General features: G+C 36.4%; 1 protein-coding gene across 2 annotated transcripts in view; it reads right to left on the bottom strand.

The window, feature by feature from the left end:
* LOC111413714 (neurotrimin-like) overlaps positions 1-17,375 on the bottom strand; it is a 40,954-nt gene extending 23,579 nt beyond the window's left edge. For both annotated transcript variants that reach the window (XM_023044778.2, XM_023044779.2), the window contains exons 1-2: positions 17,051-17,375; positions 2,487-2,650 (exon numbers count right to left, since the gene is read on the bottom strand). In XM_023044778.2, coding sequence (XP_022900546.1) covers positions 2,487-2,650; positions 17,051-17,099 — 213 coding nt within the window. In that variant the 5' untranslated portion in view covers positions 17,100-17,375. The remainder of the gene's footprint in view (positions 1-2,486; positions 2,651-17,050) is intronic.
* Between the last annotated feature and the right edge of the window lie 594 nt (positions 17,376-17,969).

Below are 17,969 nucleotides of genomic sequence, written 5' to 3'. Positions count from 1 at the left end.
GCAAATCGGGCGCTATTTCGACTCGGTTTATTATCGAATCGAAATTAAATCCGAGCGGGCCGCAGAGCTCGGACCGCGTTTCGGTTTTTATCTTTGTAATGTTCCGCGATAACAGCCGTTACGTGAAGCGTTTTCAATTCGAGCGGCAGGTTGCAACCGTTTCGGGCCCGATTTCGCTAATCGGCTTGCAGTTGAGGTTAATTTTACGAGTTTTCTCAAAAAAGAAATAAAATTTCTCGTGCCTAAATAAGCTGAATCAAATTTCTTTGTATAAAAGGTTTTTCTTTGTGACGTTTAATCATAAGGATGTCTAAGCTAATAACGTACAGCTTCCATTATGTCAGTCCACAAAAGGATAGCGCCTGCGGGTGCTCTACAGTTGTAACCCTTATTTTCAGACGCTTTCCATTCATATTTTCTGAGTAAACTGGTTAGGGCACCCGCAAGATCGTCGCTTCCCATAATTAGATTGCATTGAGCGTAGGTAATTCAATATGTTTCTTGCCGAACCGTGGGGAAGCTGGGAAACTGCTAATTTTCTTGCAACCTCGTTTTGGTGGGAAAATTTCCGACCCCGTTTATAAGATTTCCGTAGCGAGACCGTAATTTTCACGTTAAAATTCATGAGATCGATTACTTAAATCAACTACCTGATGTAAGAATAACCCAATTTGTAACCGTATCAACAAAATTTTAACCCTTAACCTTCCTTCGGTGGTGCATATTAAAGTGAAACTAAGCTATAATACGAAAACAATCAGTATAGAAATGTCGTACTTCATCATCCTCCCCATCTATCTACGATGTTATTATCTGCAATGCAGTGCCGCATCTAATATGTAGTAAAGCACTCGAAATTGCATGGAACGTTTGCGGGGCAACGTGACGCGATATTTCATGCAATTTTAATGTCAGCTCGAGAGAGAAATATTACTAAAACCCTCTTGTACATCAATTATACCATTTTTTATTTGATTTATTACAAAATTTAACTGTACTATTTGGGTTGGGTTCTTCAAAATACATTTTATTACAAAAATAAAACATTGTTTGGTTAGGTTGTACCAAATTTTAGACGTTAACTTCTTTGAAATTCAATTTATTTTTCTCCGAAACGGTTTGGGATTTACAAATGAAACTTATTGGAATTATAGAAGGATGTTTGAGGTTGCATAATACCAAATTTCACTTTTCCTGGGTTAATACTTTCTTTAATACAAATTTCTAAAAATCGATTAATTAAATAATGTTTAACTCAAAAATTAAAAACTATAAATGGAAATGGTATTAATACAAATTGCACTAAATAAATCACAAAAACATAATCCGCAACCAATTACGTTCCAACTATTTCGCATTTGTTGTTATAAACCATAGAAACCCAAAATTTGCAAATCGATCAAATCTGACCATCGATCAGATAATGTGGGGTTCAAAACACATTGCGTGTGATTATTTGCCAGTTGATTTGCAAATAGATTTTCATTGTTCGAATGCTAAATTGAAGAGATTACTAGGTTCTAGGTCAGCACGAGATAGCTAATGAACAATCAATGATTCTTCTTATAATGACATATCACTGTAATAACTCACCGCACTAGATGAGAAAGATATCTTATTGTTAGTTAGATTATCATTGCATGTAATGTAGTTTGTTAACCACTAAAGAATATTTTTTGAAGTAGTATTTAGCAGCTAGTGGTTTTGATTAAGATGTATAAAATTTTTTTATTCTACACATTATCCATATGTGCCACAACTTACTTTGTCTTGAAGTTTTGAAAGATTAATTTCGTGTAAAAAGCTTTATAAATAGTTACACGAATTAAAGACCTTATTTTAACTGTTGGTTGCACGAACACATATATATTTGTTACGGTTTCTTCGTGTTACATCGAAATCGTCTTGTTTTGTTAACCCCTCTAAAAAATGACCCGGAAATTCTAAAACCACAGATCGTTAATAGTCACGGTCCTGTGACAAAGTACCCGTGCAAAGTAAACACCGGAAGTTTTTATTTTCCCTATATACAGGATGAAGTTGGGAAACGATTTAAACGGGATTAATTTCCTTTGGGACATTGGGAATTTCTTTTCGAGATTTGATTTGTGTGAGATTATAACGAAGACTTCCATGAATTTCGCGTGATTATCCAACCTTTTGATCGCGGTTAATTCACGTATTCGACCCGATTTGAGATCGGAAATTGAATCTTCGTTAGGGGTTCGATTGAGTTTGAAGGTTTAAATTTTGTAAAGGAAGGACCTGATCGTAAAGCAAACCGTAGCGTGAACGTGCACGAATTGATACGGGAGCGTGCATAAATTTGCGTAAGTTTACTGCCACCAATCGATTTTGTATTTCAGCTCCATTGAGCTTCCTTATGTACTTGTTGTTCTAGGTAATAACCTAGTTAGGAAGTTTTCCTTTTACGTCATTAATAAAATGATCATATTTCATTTTAATGAGAGGTACATTTTACTTACAGTTCGATTTCCTAAATTCTTCACTCGACAATGTAACATAACAGTTTTCCCAACCAACCCTGTTATGTTTGAATTGACGCTTGTATCAAAATAGGGACCGGTACCTGGAGTTGGCCACTCTTGGAGGAAGTCGCGGAATTTTTTTGAACTGCTTTCTTCAGCACCTATAAATAAAAATTGAACAGTGTTTATTCATACGAACTGATCAATATTTCATTGAATACATTTCGTTTTGGATCCAATTTTATTTTGAGTATATACAACGTAATTTATAGGATCGAAACACAAATCCGACCCTCTTTCCCTCTATTATATTTTGAATAATGCATTATATTATGTCCAATTATTTGTTGAACTAGGGGGGAAATAAACCATCTTGCATCTAGACTGCAGGCTATTTTCACGGCCATTTCAGGGTTTACCGTTTGCAATTCAAATATGGCTCGGGTGAGGGTAAGAGCTAATACAGATTCGGCCTGGGGCGTATATATAAAATAAACATGAAGTCCCAGATAAGCAGTTTTATATTTTACCGCGACGTTCCGAATAATTTTGTTTACTTTTATGATTACCATACTATTACTAGAGGGAACCTTCATGCTTCATCCGTTATTGCCAACAAGCAAATCTCGCCTCTACCCTGCACACATGTGTATTAATGTTCGATATCTTGACAAAAAAAAGTTGCCACGAACAATATATGAAAAGGATCGTACTCGAAACGCAGTAAATAATGTACCGGTCGTTCTGATATCGACGCTCTGTATGTGCAACTACCGCCCTAGCAGTAAATAACCTTTATTCCTAGAACGGTTTATTTATCACCTTCGAGCACGGACTCACCTAAATCAACATTACATGCCGTGATCATGTGCGCGGTTGTGTTATACAAATCGTTTCTCGACGAAAGACGACCCACCAGTGTGAACATCGTAAACTGAAAACAGCTATTTAGGCCCATACTCACGACTACGATATAACTTACAACACTATATCTCGGCTAAACGTGACACCGTTCTTGATGAAAACTTTTAAAGAATTACGAGAAAAGAAAAATTTTAAATCGAAACGTTTCTATTAATTAACTTGTTTAATACCTTTTCACGTTATCATCCAAATATGAAATTATCTATATTTACAGATTTGAGCAATCGATAGTTTGCCCAACTCCGGTTGATCCATTCGTTCAATTTACGAAATTAAATTACATATGCATGTATGCTTGATTATAAGCGCCACCGTCGTTTTGATGTATAGCATATAACTAATTGCGAATGGTAATTTCCAACTACGTATTTCATTTTGTACTGGACGGGTTTACACAGAGAATTTGCGTTTTGAATGGAACAAAGAAACTGTAAAATTTCGAATATTATATATTAACATTATCAATATCGCTTCAAATTAAAATAGAGCATGCATTTTAACTTAATCCGATTCTTCCGGCGCATCCACCATTTTTTTTTGGATTTTTAACAACAAAGCATTAATTTTTATTTATAATCTTTTGTTTTTAATAACTTCACTTCTCAATTTTAAAAACTTCATACAATTAAGGAGAAGAAACAAGAAAATATACAACAAAATTTGTTGTATAAACTTTTTATTTGTGAACCGAATCAAAAAAAAATTCATTAGATTATCTAAAAAAATGTTAGAGTAGTATACTCAAAGTAAAAACGTATGACCTAGTGACCATCTCGGTTTCTCCCCCATTACATAGCCCTTAATAAATTAGTTAACCTCCTGCTAAAACCGACTCTCATACCTGCTGACACGACATTAGCCTAACTAGAGTTTAATTGAAGTAGACGAGAATGCTAATGGCGTTGAAACGCGCCCTTTACACGCCCCCATAGGTAAATCGGTTTGGGGGTACTTTGTGAGTTTTCCTTCGTCTTACCATTTTCCGGCGACTTTTCCTTAGAATTAATATCGTGGAATTACCACCGCATGAATTTCAATGACCGCGTTAGTCACGGCCGTCGCGTCCACCGCCATTGCGCTAATAAAAGTTTAGCCACCGCATTAAGGGATGATTTTACACGAGGTGGTCGTGCGAATTTCACCGCCTGCACAGCATTTCTCCACTCGCAGATCGGGATAATTGTGATTTATGAACTGCGACTGAATTTTCGTTGTCGCGTTGGATTGTGAATTAATGGCTTCTCTTGGGTATTTGAAAAATTTTTTTATCAACACCACAAAAACAAGAATGATATAAAATAAAAATATTTAGTCAGTATAACGTCGAATAAGAAACTTTTTACCGGCTAGTACCAAACAAGTTGAGATTATTTTCGTAATTAATATTGCCCGTTGTGTAATGCTCGATAATTAAAAGTTTTAATTAAAAGTTTTTCGGCGCAGGCAGTCCTTAATTAGCAAAATTAATAATGTGCATTGTCTTGACTGGGTATTGTAGCGGGCGGAAATAGTGATGACTCCTGAAAAATTCTGAGTCGTCTCAAGCGGCATTCGCTTGCTGTTTAATTAAAGTGTCAGATTTCTCATTATGTACAGCAGAGCGATTTCTCTTTTGAAGTGGTTAGAATTTAAACCCGGCATCATAAGAAAAACTCATTACAAGTTACCTTTAATTATATTTGGCAATGCAGCCCCTCATAACATCGTTTTATACACTTTTTATTCTCATTCATCGAATACAACCGGAAACTGATATAATCCCGTATTTAATTAGGATAAACTAATTTGACTTTTTAGTCGGGCACGTTCGTTACGCTGTGAAATATTGTGTTTGAAACAAAAACGCGCGTCGATGTTGGCCTCAATTTATCACTGACGCACTTTTAGAGAATAAATTGGGACACGTACAAAAACGTAATTTATTTGCATTTACCCTTAATGCTAATTAAAACAAATAAATATGTTCCTGAATCATATCTACTGAAAATTTTTTAAATAAATAAATAACAAACTTGTACAAAAACAACAAATCCGAGGTTGTCGACGGCGTAATTGGATCCCTTGATTACAATTTCCTTGTTTTGGTACCCAACCTCTAGTCGACAAACAACCACAAGAGTTCAGGCTACCGTACAAAGCTCTCAATTACTATTAGTTGATCCCAAAACCAGAATATGCAAATATATTTGAACTACGAACAAACAGGCTTTGGGGTATACATTATACAGTAACTTTCTCTGAGAGAATTTATCTGCCATAAAAATTTATTTACAATTTTTTTAATTGTTTTTGTTTGGAATGTTTACTTGTTTTTTTGGGTTAACGAACGTAAAGCTCCACCGCCGTTATTAACATCAATAACACCGACTTTTTTTCGATTCAAATACTACAAAATGAACAAATAACGGAAACCGATTTTAACCGCATCAAGTAATTACTCCAAAATTGAAAAAAAAATAATAAACAACAAAAAAAATTAGGTTTAAAATAGTGGAAAAGGTATTGTAACCGGAAAAGAAAAGCGATTGCAAACGTTTTTCAAAGCTTCGACACAAATAGGAAACACAACAATCGCTAGAAGATGAGCAAGACTCTAGTCCACGGAGATGGGAACCCCAGAGAATGTAAGTCCATTAGACGGATTGATTCCACGAGAATTTTATGAACGCCACACGATGTCAACTTTAAGCCAGGCATCGTCATCATCATCGTCGTTCCGTACCGTTGCACGAATTGTACAAAAGGCGTCGTGGTACGCGAAGAAATCGCGAAATAAGATACTAATACGTGTGGAGGCGACGGGACTACACATTTTCCATACCCCCTAATGGATATGGAACGCTACTTTTCGAACAATAAAAGCGTACCTACGAACGATTCTTTGTTCTAAAGCAGGACTCCGCCTCCACTTAGTCTAAGAATTTGCGGCTAAGAGATTGTTGTTTTTCATAAGTATTCCAAAGTAGTGATAACCCGCACGAATAAAAACTGCTTTACCCGAAAAAAGAACCGTGAAATAAATTTTCATAAAAGTGGCCCGCTTAAACTGAAAAGAAAGTCGTCCGCTCTCGCGTTAATTAAAGCTGAAAGCTTTTAAGAGAAAAGTCGATTAGGTCTGCCATTGTATCTACGATGATTAAATTCGATATTTCACGTCACAGTAGAGTTACTAAAAGTAGATAAACGTTAATTCCTTGTTCACTTAAAAAAATATTATACCTACATACTTTTTGTTTGGATCTAACTATAATGCATAATTTGTTCTTTAATTCATCTTTATATCTCAATTTGTTCTTGAGATACGATTCCTTTTTAAAATTTATAAAAATTTATTTCTGCCAATCATTAAGAAAAGAGAAAGATGAATCAAAATTTATTTATCGTAAAATCTTCGAATGATTAGCTTAGTTAAAATTTGTATGGATGTTTAGGTACTATTAAAAACCTTTCAAAATATAAATTAAATGAAATTCGAGTTGCAAAATTGAAGTGGATATGTCCTGAATTTATATTGAATTTGTGTAACGTTTTTAATAAATAAAAATACTCGTATTATTTTCGTGCGTTATTAAAACAATAATGCAAAAATATATTACGTTGGTAAAAAACGGATAAAAATAAAAATAAAAGAGATCTTATAACAAAAATTCGTTATTACACGAAAAAAGAAAAAACGGATGATGATTTGACCGCAAAATGTCTTTATTATATTCGGTCTAGTTCTTTTTTAGAAAGGTCCTCGCTCGTGGAAAGTGACAATAAAAAAGGATACCATATCTCCTTCAACGAGAAAGATAGATCGTTAGGGGTTTACGGCAGCCATAAATTATATCCCGTAATAGTTTTTCTTTAATTAGGGGTATCCTTAAGGTTTCTCCAGACTTAATTGGATATTATTCGTACTGAAGCAAAAACCATAAAAATGATTTTATATAAATAGGTATTTATAAATTCAAAGTGAAAGATAATACATTCAAAGATTAAATGTTTCGATTACGTTTCATATTCTTGAAACTAGAACTTGAAATGAAGGCTTCATTTTCACTTTACGCTGCCGGAAGCGGTTGGAACTCGAATCGAGGGACGACATAACGTTACCGCTCTGTACGTAATAGTTCGAGTTGAATCCAAAGCGGAGATATGAAAGTTTCGAAGGGCAAAATAAATTACGGGGATAAAACTTGCCATTAGGGCGTTTCCTTGGACATCGGTGTGACCAGAGTCGCGTGAAATACGAGGATTTGCCCGGTACCGTTAATCGAAAATCGCAAAAAGTCCGAATTTGTTTGATGGATTTTCCCTGCTGCTAAAAAGTTATGACCTGGATAAGAGCTTTCGATTTACGAGGTTTTTTGTTTAATTCGTATCCCAACCTTAAAAAACGAAAAAATTCCCGTCGATATTTTAACTTCACTCTTAACATTTGCTTCAAAACATTTCGATCTATTTAAAAAACGAACTTTGCCCTAATTGCTTCCACCTTATTTCCGCCCATTTAAACGCCGCGCTTTAAGAAAAGATGATTAATCGCTCATTTCAGAAAGGGTTGAAGGTGATTGATGGTAATTTACGAATTTACTTACAAAACGAGAAGCTTCCTTTTAAGAATATATTATGAAATATATTCAAACACATCTGTAACGTAACATGCATGTTTGGATAAATGCTAAATTTCGTCTCTATCGTCACCGCAATTTGCAGGCTATGCTTGTATAACTCGTATGGTTTAAATTGCGTAAATGCACATCAAAGCGTGTCACTCTATGACTTGCAATTAACGTGCAAAAACAACCCGAAACTGTGGCTTTGGTTAAATAGGCCACAACGATAAAAATATTAACTAATAGGTACGGGTTAAACAGATTCATTTGAATATGACGTGATAAATACTAATTGTAAGCTTTAATGTTGAAATAAAGTAATGTACGCAGAATTCGATCAAAAGAACAGTAATTAAATTCGGGATTCAATCAGCGATGACAGAAAGCAATTAATACATCAAAGACTTCCAATTGTGTCCGCTACGCAACAAGACAAATGCCTCGATTCAATTTGGCGTTCAGTTTAAATACAATTACCATTCGAGCGTAGAAATTTAATTTCGAAGTCGATCCTATACAATTATGCCCTATAAAAAATAATTAAAAAAATCCCGATGAATCAACATAACGCGCCGAATCAGTGATTGTTGGGTTCGGAAAATTCAATTTAAAAAATGTTCCAGGATGTCTTTTTTGATAAGTACTTGTCGATCGGAATCTGTTCATTATTGTGACCAAAATTGAATTCATCGTTTGTATGCAAAGTGCGGGCGTCGAGTATTTTCCGGTTTGCGCACAGGGGGCGCGATAATTCCACGCTTTTTTTTCTGGTTCGCTCGGGATTTTCTGCGCCCCAAATAATGTTCACACGCGCAATGAATGCATAATGTTCATACCGCTTCCGGCAAAAGAATCACAAAAAAATACACAGCACTAAGTGGTTTACACCCGAACATTAAATTTTAATTCCTGGCGCATCCACCACTTTTTAAAACTATCTCCTATTCTGAGTTTGAAGGGTTTCATGGCAAAATTATATTATCTCTCATTGCTTTTTTCTTTCTATACTGATATTGTTTTTTTAATATTCGTGAATTATTAATCAACTAATTAATAAATTCATCAAGCTAGCTTACGATGGAAGCTAGCTTACTAATTGTAGCGTCTCGGCGGCAATCAACCTCGGCGGCAATCAACCTCGGCTTCAATAAGACTGAGTAGTCTTATTTAAGCCGATGTATAACGAGTATGAGATGTCTAATATTGTAATGATACAGTATTCATTGTAGCGCCTCGACCGCAAATGACCTCGGCTTAAGTAAGACTGAAAGTATGATTTCACTTCATTAAACAGAGGTCGCTTGCGGCCGAGGCATTACAGTATGAGATGTCCAATAACGGTATTAATTGTACTGCTTCGGCTTAACTACTGAATGCGACTGAATTCGAGATGGCCAACGTTGTAATGATACTGAATGTATGATTTCATTAGTATTAATTGTAGGGTCTCGGCCGCAAGCGACCTCGGCTAAACTGCATTTTCAGCCTTTTTGTAACCCGATATAACGAAGCGAATATAAAATGTAATCAATTATAAAGTAGATCTTTTGCAGGTTGCAAATGTTTTATTGTGCAAATTTAAATACACGTTTCAAGAAAGTATTCAAAAATAGTAACTACGGAAATCTTGTGCTTATCGACTGTTGAGTTAGGAAAAAGTTTCGAGGGTACGAGTTTTCTGTAGGAAAAACTTGATAATTCTAGTCTCAATAGACCAAAATAACCAATAGTATATCTTTTTATGTAGGTACTTATTACTTTTCAACATTAATAAATTTTGCATCCGTCTTACCCGTGAGTTAATATCGGGATATCTTAATCTTAATTAGAAAGGAGAATTAATTTCTTTTAAAGTAAACAAAGATATTGACGAAAATAGAAAGAATTTGAAAGTACTCTAAAATTTCTTGAGTCTTGCAACTGACATGGATGGCGACACCCTTTTGCTAATTCCGGTGGGTTTTCGATAAACGAGAGATGGGAGTCTGGGTATTGATATCGTGTTCCACCAGCACACGTGTTATCCGGATGCAAATAGATGGAAGTGTTGACCTGAATTTGATAGCGAGGAAGTCCTTTTATTTTATACTGAGGCGTGATCCGGGATGGTTTTATCGGGGATATTTCGTGATTGTGTTAAAAGACACTCCGTCGTCGAACGGTGGCTTTGCCATCGATTTTCGATAACTATTAATTTCTATTTAAACGGCAAAGTTGGCGTAACGGCCTTTTGTTCTCTGTCAACTTAATCCTACCGTTCTGCGAACTTCGTCGACTTATATTGCAATCTAGCGTCGTCCGAATCGCCTCAAAACTCGCCGGAACATTGTTCAAACGTTCGTGAAATCGTGGCGGAATAAAGTTTTTGAATGGGAACTAGTTAGAAAGCTACATCTTTAAAATTCCTTTAAAGTATTCTATACCTATAATTTCATTTCTAATTTGAAAACGTATATTGTATCGAAAGAAAATAAACATCGAGTTTTACTTAACTTTTTGAAGTTTCATTACTACCAAAATGATTGATTGTACGACATGGTACTTTTTTACTCTCTTTTGAATAATCGCCAGTGTAATAAATGTTCCAACCATTAATCACAATTTATCTGCTGGTGATGACGCAGTTTTGGACCCGGTAGATTTACTTTGGTGCGAAAAAAAATTTCTATCCAACCTCGATATTTGACGTTGAACCGAGCGAAATCTATATTTTCCACCGTTACCTATCCATTGTGTGCGGTATTATCGCTTAATGCATTACGTGTTCATTGAGTGTAAACCCACTATGTTCTATATTGAATGTTTTAACACTTTACAGCTGTGGAATTATAAATGTCGTTTAGGTATCATCAAAAAACTTCTCCATTTAACTTGACCAACTTATTGAAGTGTGAATTGTGTCGAGAACATGGTCGAATGTTCACATTCAGGTTGAAAATTCGCAGTACAATGCAATTTCGTTTGTTCGGAAAAGTGACCGGACACCAGAGACCTCGGAAACTTTTAAAAATATAGCCCCTACGTTGTCGAGAGGTCTCCGCTGTCGCTGATAGGTAAATGCAGGCTAAAATTACGACCCTACTGAGTACGGTAATTGTGAAGTGGCATTAGTTAAAACTTTGATACGGAGGCAACGTGAGACGAATACTTTACTTGACGAACTTTGACGAGAAGTAAGAAGGTTAGCGTTGCGCGTTGAGCCTCTTTCCGAGCTTAAAGTTTATTATAAAAAAAAACAATAAAAATAGGAAATATAAAAAGAACCACCCCTTTTAGTAGCGTTTTAATCACCTTAGTGGAAGTTTATGATGGGAATTATACTGCGACATCACCTGAAATACCGTTCCTTTTGTCGCAGAAATTTATGCAAGGAGTGATGAATGACAGCGCAAAATTCAGTCTGGAGGCCTTACTTTAATTAATGCGGGATATTAAACGAATAACTTCATTCTTGGGGAAATAACTTCTCCGCAATGGTATGCAGTGATGAAAACCACGCAGACGAAATCATTTTCCATCGATTTGAAAAATAAAAATAGAGATAAATAAAATTAAATAAAAGAATTTATAACCTGTGGCGTTTTATGCTTTAGATGTTTGAGTTTCTCTATATTTACAAGCTAACTACTACAAGAGTGGTGGTTTCAAGTCCTTACAAGCCCTGCTTTGTACAAAGTAGGTCAACTTCGGTTATATTAGTGCGCTTTATCTTACGCTTTCCTACTTTGTAAGTCAATGTGACACCGGGGAGAGAAAATATATCGCGAAGTTTAACGTGTGCCATCGCGGCCACCGATATTACCGGTTTACTACCCTTCCACCGCTCTTATCCAGCAATATCGTCGTAGTGTGGACCTAAGGTACTTCAGCCTCTTCAGAGATTACCGCAGAAAGCAAGCGTTAGATGTGAGCCTTCGATGGCGGCTTCTTATTCTATGGGTATCGGTTGACGCCGCCCTCATGTATTATGCATGACCGTTGGTTGCTTAAGGATTTGGACGGGTATTTTGTGGCGGAAATGGATAATTCCATTATCATAACGATAGTTTTGAAGTTGTAAAGCCACCATTTCACGTCAACCGTGAATATTTCTTTGTTATTTATTTAGTGCTATCAGTAAATATAACTACCAAGGGCAGATTGCAATATCCATTCACCACCTCGAAATTTCCAATAACATCCCACCTAATTCCCTTCCTAGTTTTGATTAGTTTGAAACTAGTTACTGTGGGTAGAACAATTATACGATTTCCTACTGGGAAATATGTCAACGTAAATTTTTTTTTCAAGGTTAAGGAGGGGTTTTAGCTCTTTGTTCCCGACAATTGCCAACCCCCATCGCTTTTTATGAGGCCGTTCCAAGCGCAAAACACGTAATTCTAACTCGGCCCTTAGATACCTTCGCACGAGAGAAATATGCCGGCGAAAGAGGCGGCCAGAAAATTAAATCCCGGACCTTTACTCATCTTTATGGCTCTCGAGGTGCTCGCCAACTTTTAGTGGGCCCTTGCGCATCAGACTCTGCACTTTGGATTCCGCACTACTCTTTGTATTTACATTGTATGGCAGCTGAGGGATATTAAATAATTCGCTATTCACCACCAAGCTGAACATTTTATGTAAACAAGATGGATAAATATTAAACATTCATTATTTTTTAATTATCAAAAAAGAATATCTTTTTATATTTTGTGAATTTAAACATTTTTTTAATCTAATTAAGGAGAATCCCTTATTTGTCTTCTGTTCTTGTAAAATTTCATAATAAAGAAACCAAATACCTTAAAATACCTTCGAACACATCATTGACTCTAAGAGACCTCAAAATGTACCTTTTTTTTCGAGCATACGTTTTAGCGCCTCCTTTTTCCACGCCATTAGTTTTTTTGCGTTCCGGATGTCCAGTAATTGTTATTTCCACCCATCGACGGCAGGAAAAACGTGATGGATGGTTCACTTTCGTGTGGACCTTTTCTCGGACGCTTAGTTTTTTTTACTTAATCAATACTTGGCTTTACGCTGCGTTAGTTCGTATGATTAAAGTTTCGGAGATGTACCAGATATGGATTTAAATTCGTAATCCCTCTTGAAGTACGGCTCTGTTTGGTGGTAATATGGAAGCATTATCGCCGAACTGTACACCAGACAGATCTACTTTCGCATAATAGAAACGCTGACTACAAGGAGGGCTCCTCATAATCGCGGCTGCTATCGATTTAGTTCTGCCGGTCCTGAAAGCGTGTTACATCCGAACAGGAAATCAAATTTGGCACAGATGCTATAGTTTACTACGTACCTCGCAACTCTAATATCTCAAGTTAGGAACAATAAGAAGTTTAATTAAAATAAGTAAATTTAGTGTTAATAAAGTAAATGAAAAAGAAAATTACCGCGAAAGGGAATCTAACCAAACCACTTGATTTATCGCTTTATTACTGGTGGCCGAACAGAACCATAAATTTACCTCTTAAAATAACGCAGCGTAAAATAATTTTTGACGTCCGGACAGATATATCCCGACCAGAATTGACGCTAATTCACGTTCCCCTCTTAATTTATTCGATTGCGGTCATAACTCACCCGTAAATGCCGAAAATTTCCCGCCTCACCATTGTGTTGGAACGCATCGTACCCTAATTTATTGCTCGTCTTATCGCCTTTCCCTTCTGACGGGGTTTCGGCCTAAATCGCGCTGAAATACACAATACGCGCCCGTCCATCGAGCGATCAAATCAAAGCGAATTCGTGTTGGCAAAAAATCGAACCCGATTTGTGTCGGTTTCCTTGTTTTAACCCTTAGAGACAACCCCACATATAATCGTAATAACCCAACGTAAGTGGCTACCTTTTGTTCGTAGATGTTATTGTATTTCCGTTCCCGTAGTATACGGTAATCTCTGTAGCAAGTGATTATGTTCGTTGAAGATGCCTTTTTGCCAAAAACATTTTAATTAAGATTTAATCTAGTTTGAATTAAGTTAAAGAAATCCCTGAAATACGAATAGATGGATACAAGAGTGTGAAACAGAAATCGGTGATAAGTGCCTTCAGCTAGATGATAAATATTTCAGATTAATGGGGACCTCTCCGACCTGATGTCAAGCCCCAACCCGGAAAGCATTAATATTTCCTGATGTTTTCCTAATGGAGATTCCTGTTAGTTTCAGGACGAAGAGCACTCCGCTAAACGTAATTTATTCTTAACAGACGATTAGGAGGGTCGTAACCGCAGGAAATTTCCTTTTTGTTTAGTGCCTATTCGGACGTTAATCTTAACTGCATCCACTCGAAAACCACGACAAGATTTGTAACCCGAGATATATACAAAATCTTTCTAAAGCTTTTACTCTACTTTGCCGCAATTATTCACGTGAACACCTGACGGCTTAATAACGTCGAGTTCATTAGCGCTGTGTCAATCCCCGTATAATTATGAACTGAAAAAGGCGACGCCGTCGGGGAGGGCGGCGCTTTAAATTAATTTGCCGCCAGGATAATTAGAGCGACGTTTCGCAATCCTCGCAGGAATAATTGCCCTGTAATGCAAGTCAATTTTTAACTTTGTCGACGTGGTCACGTGATGAAACAAGGTAAACTCCGGTTACGTGTTTTCAAAAAGGATCAATAGGTTAGTAGAGGGCGTCACATTCTCCACCACCTCCACCCGGTATACCCCTTATCACCTTCCTTCCGGTAAATAAATTCGACCCCGCGTTGCACTGCCCTCGTGAAGACTTTACGTGTGTTGCAAAAATAAAAACAAAAAAAAGTACAACCTTAAATTGTAATTAACCTAGAAGAAGGTGTAACACAAAAGGATACTTGCTTTGTATGGGGATCTTGAGTGTCGTAGAGTTCGTGCATAATTTTGTAGCGATTTCGGGAAGCGAAAAGGTGTAGGCGTGTATGTTGTGTCTTTGAGAGTAAACCCAACAAAGTTAGTCGAGACGACGCTGATAAAGGACGAAGAGCGCGATTTTTAGCACCATCTAATGCGGTGCCTGCTAAACATTGCATGAGAGCGCAAAAATGCCTTCAGAATGAATAGGGTGATTAAACTTTTCACGCTGTTTTGAATTTTCAATTTTTAAAAACAGCGTTTAAATTTTGAAATAACCATAAACAAATCATCCTTTTTAGTGTAATCTTAAAATTTGTCCTCAAATCTGTTTGAAGATTACACAAAAAGAGATGAAAATACTTGTTTGAGATCTTAATTTTTTCTCTTTGTCAGTTATTCCATTACGTTTGAACCTCGTTTTCTGCGACTGGCAAAATCGTCGAGTTCATATCGTTCGGTATAGTTGGACGGGCATCACCCAATTCCCTTATTGCCACCGCTACCACGCCAGGGCAAATTGCTAAGAGCTTAATGTTATCGCCAACTTCCCGTCGCTTTTTGTCCCCTGTTTCGGGACTCCCCAACCGGTAATTGTTTGCTAAGTGGACAGAACGATTACGTCGTCGCCTTTTTACCCGGTTCTAAAACAGAACAGATATTTTTTTCTCCCCATTTTTCTTAATATAAAAATAAAATTAGGAGCATCAAAAAGTGGAGGCAATTACTGTTAATTACTTAATCGAAATGATACGGATAAAAAAAATAAATAAAACAAATAAAAAATAGTATCTATGTTCTGGACGCGTTTATAGTTTACGTTATTTTAGTTAGATAGTTAGATAGCGGGATTCGTTGCGATTCCGAACAGTTTTAAATTCACAAATGTCACGATCGTGCCCAACTTCACGATCGATATGATTCGGATTAAAACTGGATGTGTGCAAGAAAAGAAATTTCAAAAAATCGCCCAAGCTATATTTATGAAATAAAGCAAAACTGATATTAAGTTTGTATATACCAGAAATGATATAGAGCAAGAAATAGAATGAATAAAATCTCTTTTGGGAAATGACCGAATAAGAAACACAAGAAACTTTTTGAGTTAAGGTGCTAATCAAGAAAAGGCCACAGTGTTACGGGCACGGCGAGACGTGCCTGGAATACGCCAGAATTAATGACGGTCCTGGAATAAATGAAGACCTCTTAGTTAGTTCCCAGCTTGAGGATAGCGTCCTGTTAGCATAGAATTTCGCTTGGTCACCTTCACGTTTCGGGTAAACATCAAAGACAAATACCGATAAGATCTATCTCTTTAACACTTCAAAATCATAAAACTATCTTCTTGTACAACAATACTTAAAATAATCTCGAAATTTACAATTATTTACCACTTCCCAAGTTGAGCTATGCCTTATCGTACGCAAGACAGGCGCTCGTAGTCTCCAAGTTGGAAGAGCTTGCATGAAATTAAGATAGGGCCTTAATGTCTCTTGTTAGTTTGGATGTTGTAAAACCGCACCGAGGAAAAATGTCCCAAAATAGAGGAGCAAACTGAATCAATAAAATTAAATTTCCACTAGGGCTTTTATTCGTGCAATGTGAATTATGGAGGCGTCGTCGTGACAGCGCTGTGTACAACCACGATCAACTGGTAGTCGGTTTCGAAGACAACCGGGGTTCTACTTAGACTACTGGAATGCGACCTAGAGCACGGCGAAGCCAGCGTGTTAATCCAACAGTATACCTTGAATCAACAGCAATTAACTCGGGATTAAAGCGGAATTTGTCGAGGCAACGTTTTCAAGCGTACCACTACCACTTGGTTTCAACAAAACAATATTTTTACAACACTCCAATTTAAAGTTTAATTTTTACTTGAAATTTCCCGTGAAAATACGTGGTTAACGAGTTTGGTGTGTTTATTTTTTCAAATTTTTCTTTTTTTAATTCGCCGATGTTATTATTTTGCTTTATCATTGGAATTGTAATTATAACAAAGTATAATTAAATCCATGTTAATTTAGTGAATAAACTCAATTAAATAACGACGGAGTTAATTTAAACTAAAATATTATTAATACCTTGACATGTTATAATTACCATAATGAATAGAGTATGGCCAACCAATAAATCTTATGTAATTATGTTAATATAATGAGTTATTATTTTATCACGTTAAAATGAAGATTTCTCACCTATGAAATCAGCGGAAAGAACAGTGAGAAGAAGAATAAATGAGAGCATGATGATCTCGCCGGAAGTAGGCACTAACAATAACTAACACGAGTCTTTTCTTTGCTATTTTCACATCATCACGATTAACCACATCAGTTATTATTAATTAACTCAATTAAGTAATTAGAAAAAATAATCAACTTTTTAGTTATAGCTTAGTTTCATTTTAGGTTTGAAAACTTGATAATAAACTTTTATACATATATTGATGTATTTATTTTATTGGAACATGTACAAACATGAATTTAAAACGCGCGCCCGCGCGATCAAGACGTTGATGGCTTCGCCATAGCGTTTCGCGGCCTACTGAAAATATCGGGCAAAGTTCGTGCGGCCGGCGCATGTCAGTTACGTCCACGAGAGGCGCTGACGGCGCCGGAACCTACCAGAAATTAGATGTTTATTTTGGCTGCACCGTGAAGAACTTGATACAAAAGCTGTTTATTTTCAACGTCTCTTTTACCGGATTTTGATCTCGAAAAGGCTTCTAAGAATTTTGGCGGATGCGCCGGATCTAATCAAGTCATAAATTAATATTATGCAATATTTTGAATCACCCTGTATTTTTCGAAGGAAGATGTTAGATATCGTCTTTGTTTCAATATCAATATCTAACTTCCCAACCCTTATCAAGCTGTCCATCCTTCCTTTGACGTTTACTCAAAATGCAAGCGAGTATACTGTCAGGGTTATCGGAGATGTAGGAAAACGTCGGTGAAATTTTGGCCATCCCATACAATTTTAACGAATATCGCGTTTCAATGAAAATTCAGCCACCCTCAAAATCGTATATGGGAATTCGTAACATAACACGTCCGTGCCGAAGCTAATTGACCGAAAAGGATTCGTCGTTAGCGCAATGCGTCTGTTGAAAAATCC

This window comes from Onthophagus taurus, chromosome 10 (assembly GCF_036711975.1).
Source record: "Onthophagus taurus isolate NC chromosome 10, IU_Otau_3.0, whole genome shotgun sequence".
NCBI classification, from domain to species: domain Eukaryota; kingdom Metazoa; phylum Arthropoda; class Insecta; order Coleoptera; family Scarabaeidae; genus Onthophagus; species Onthophagus taurus.
The sequence above is the reverse complement of the archived record's forward strand: the minus strand, read 5'-3'. Positions and strand labels throughout refer to the sequence as shown.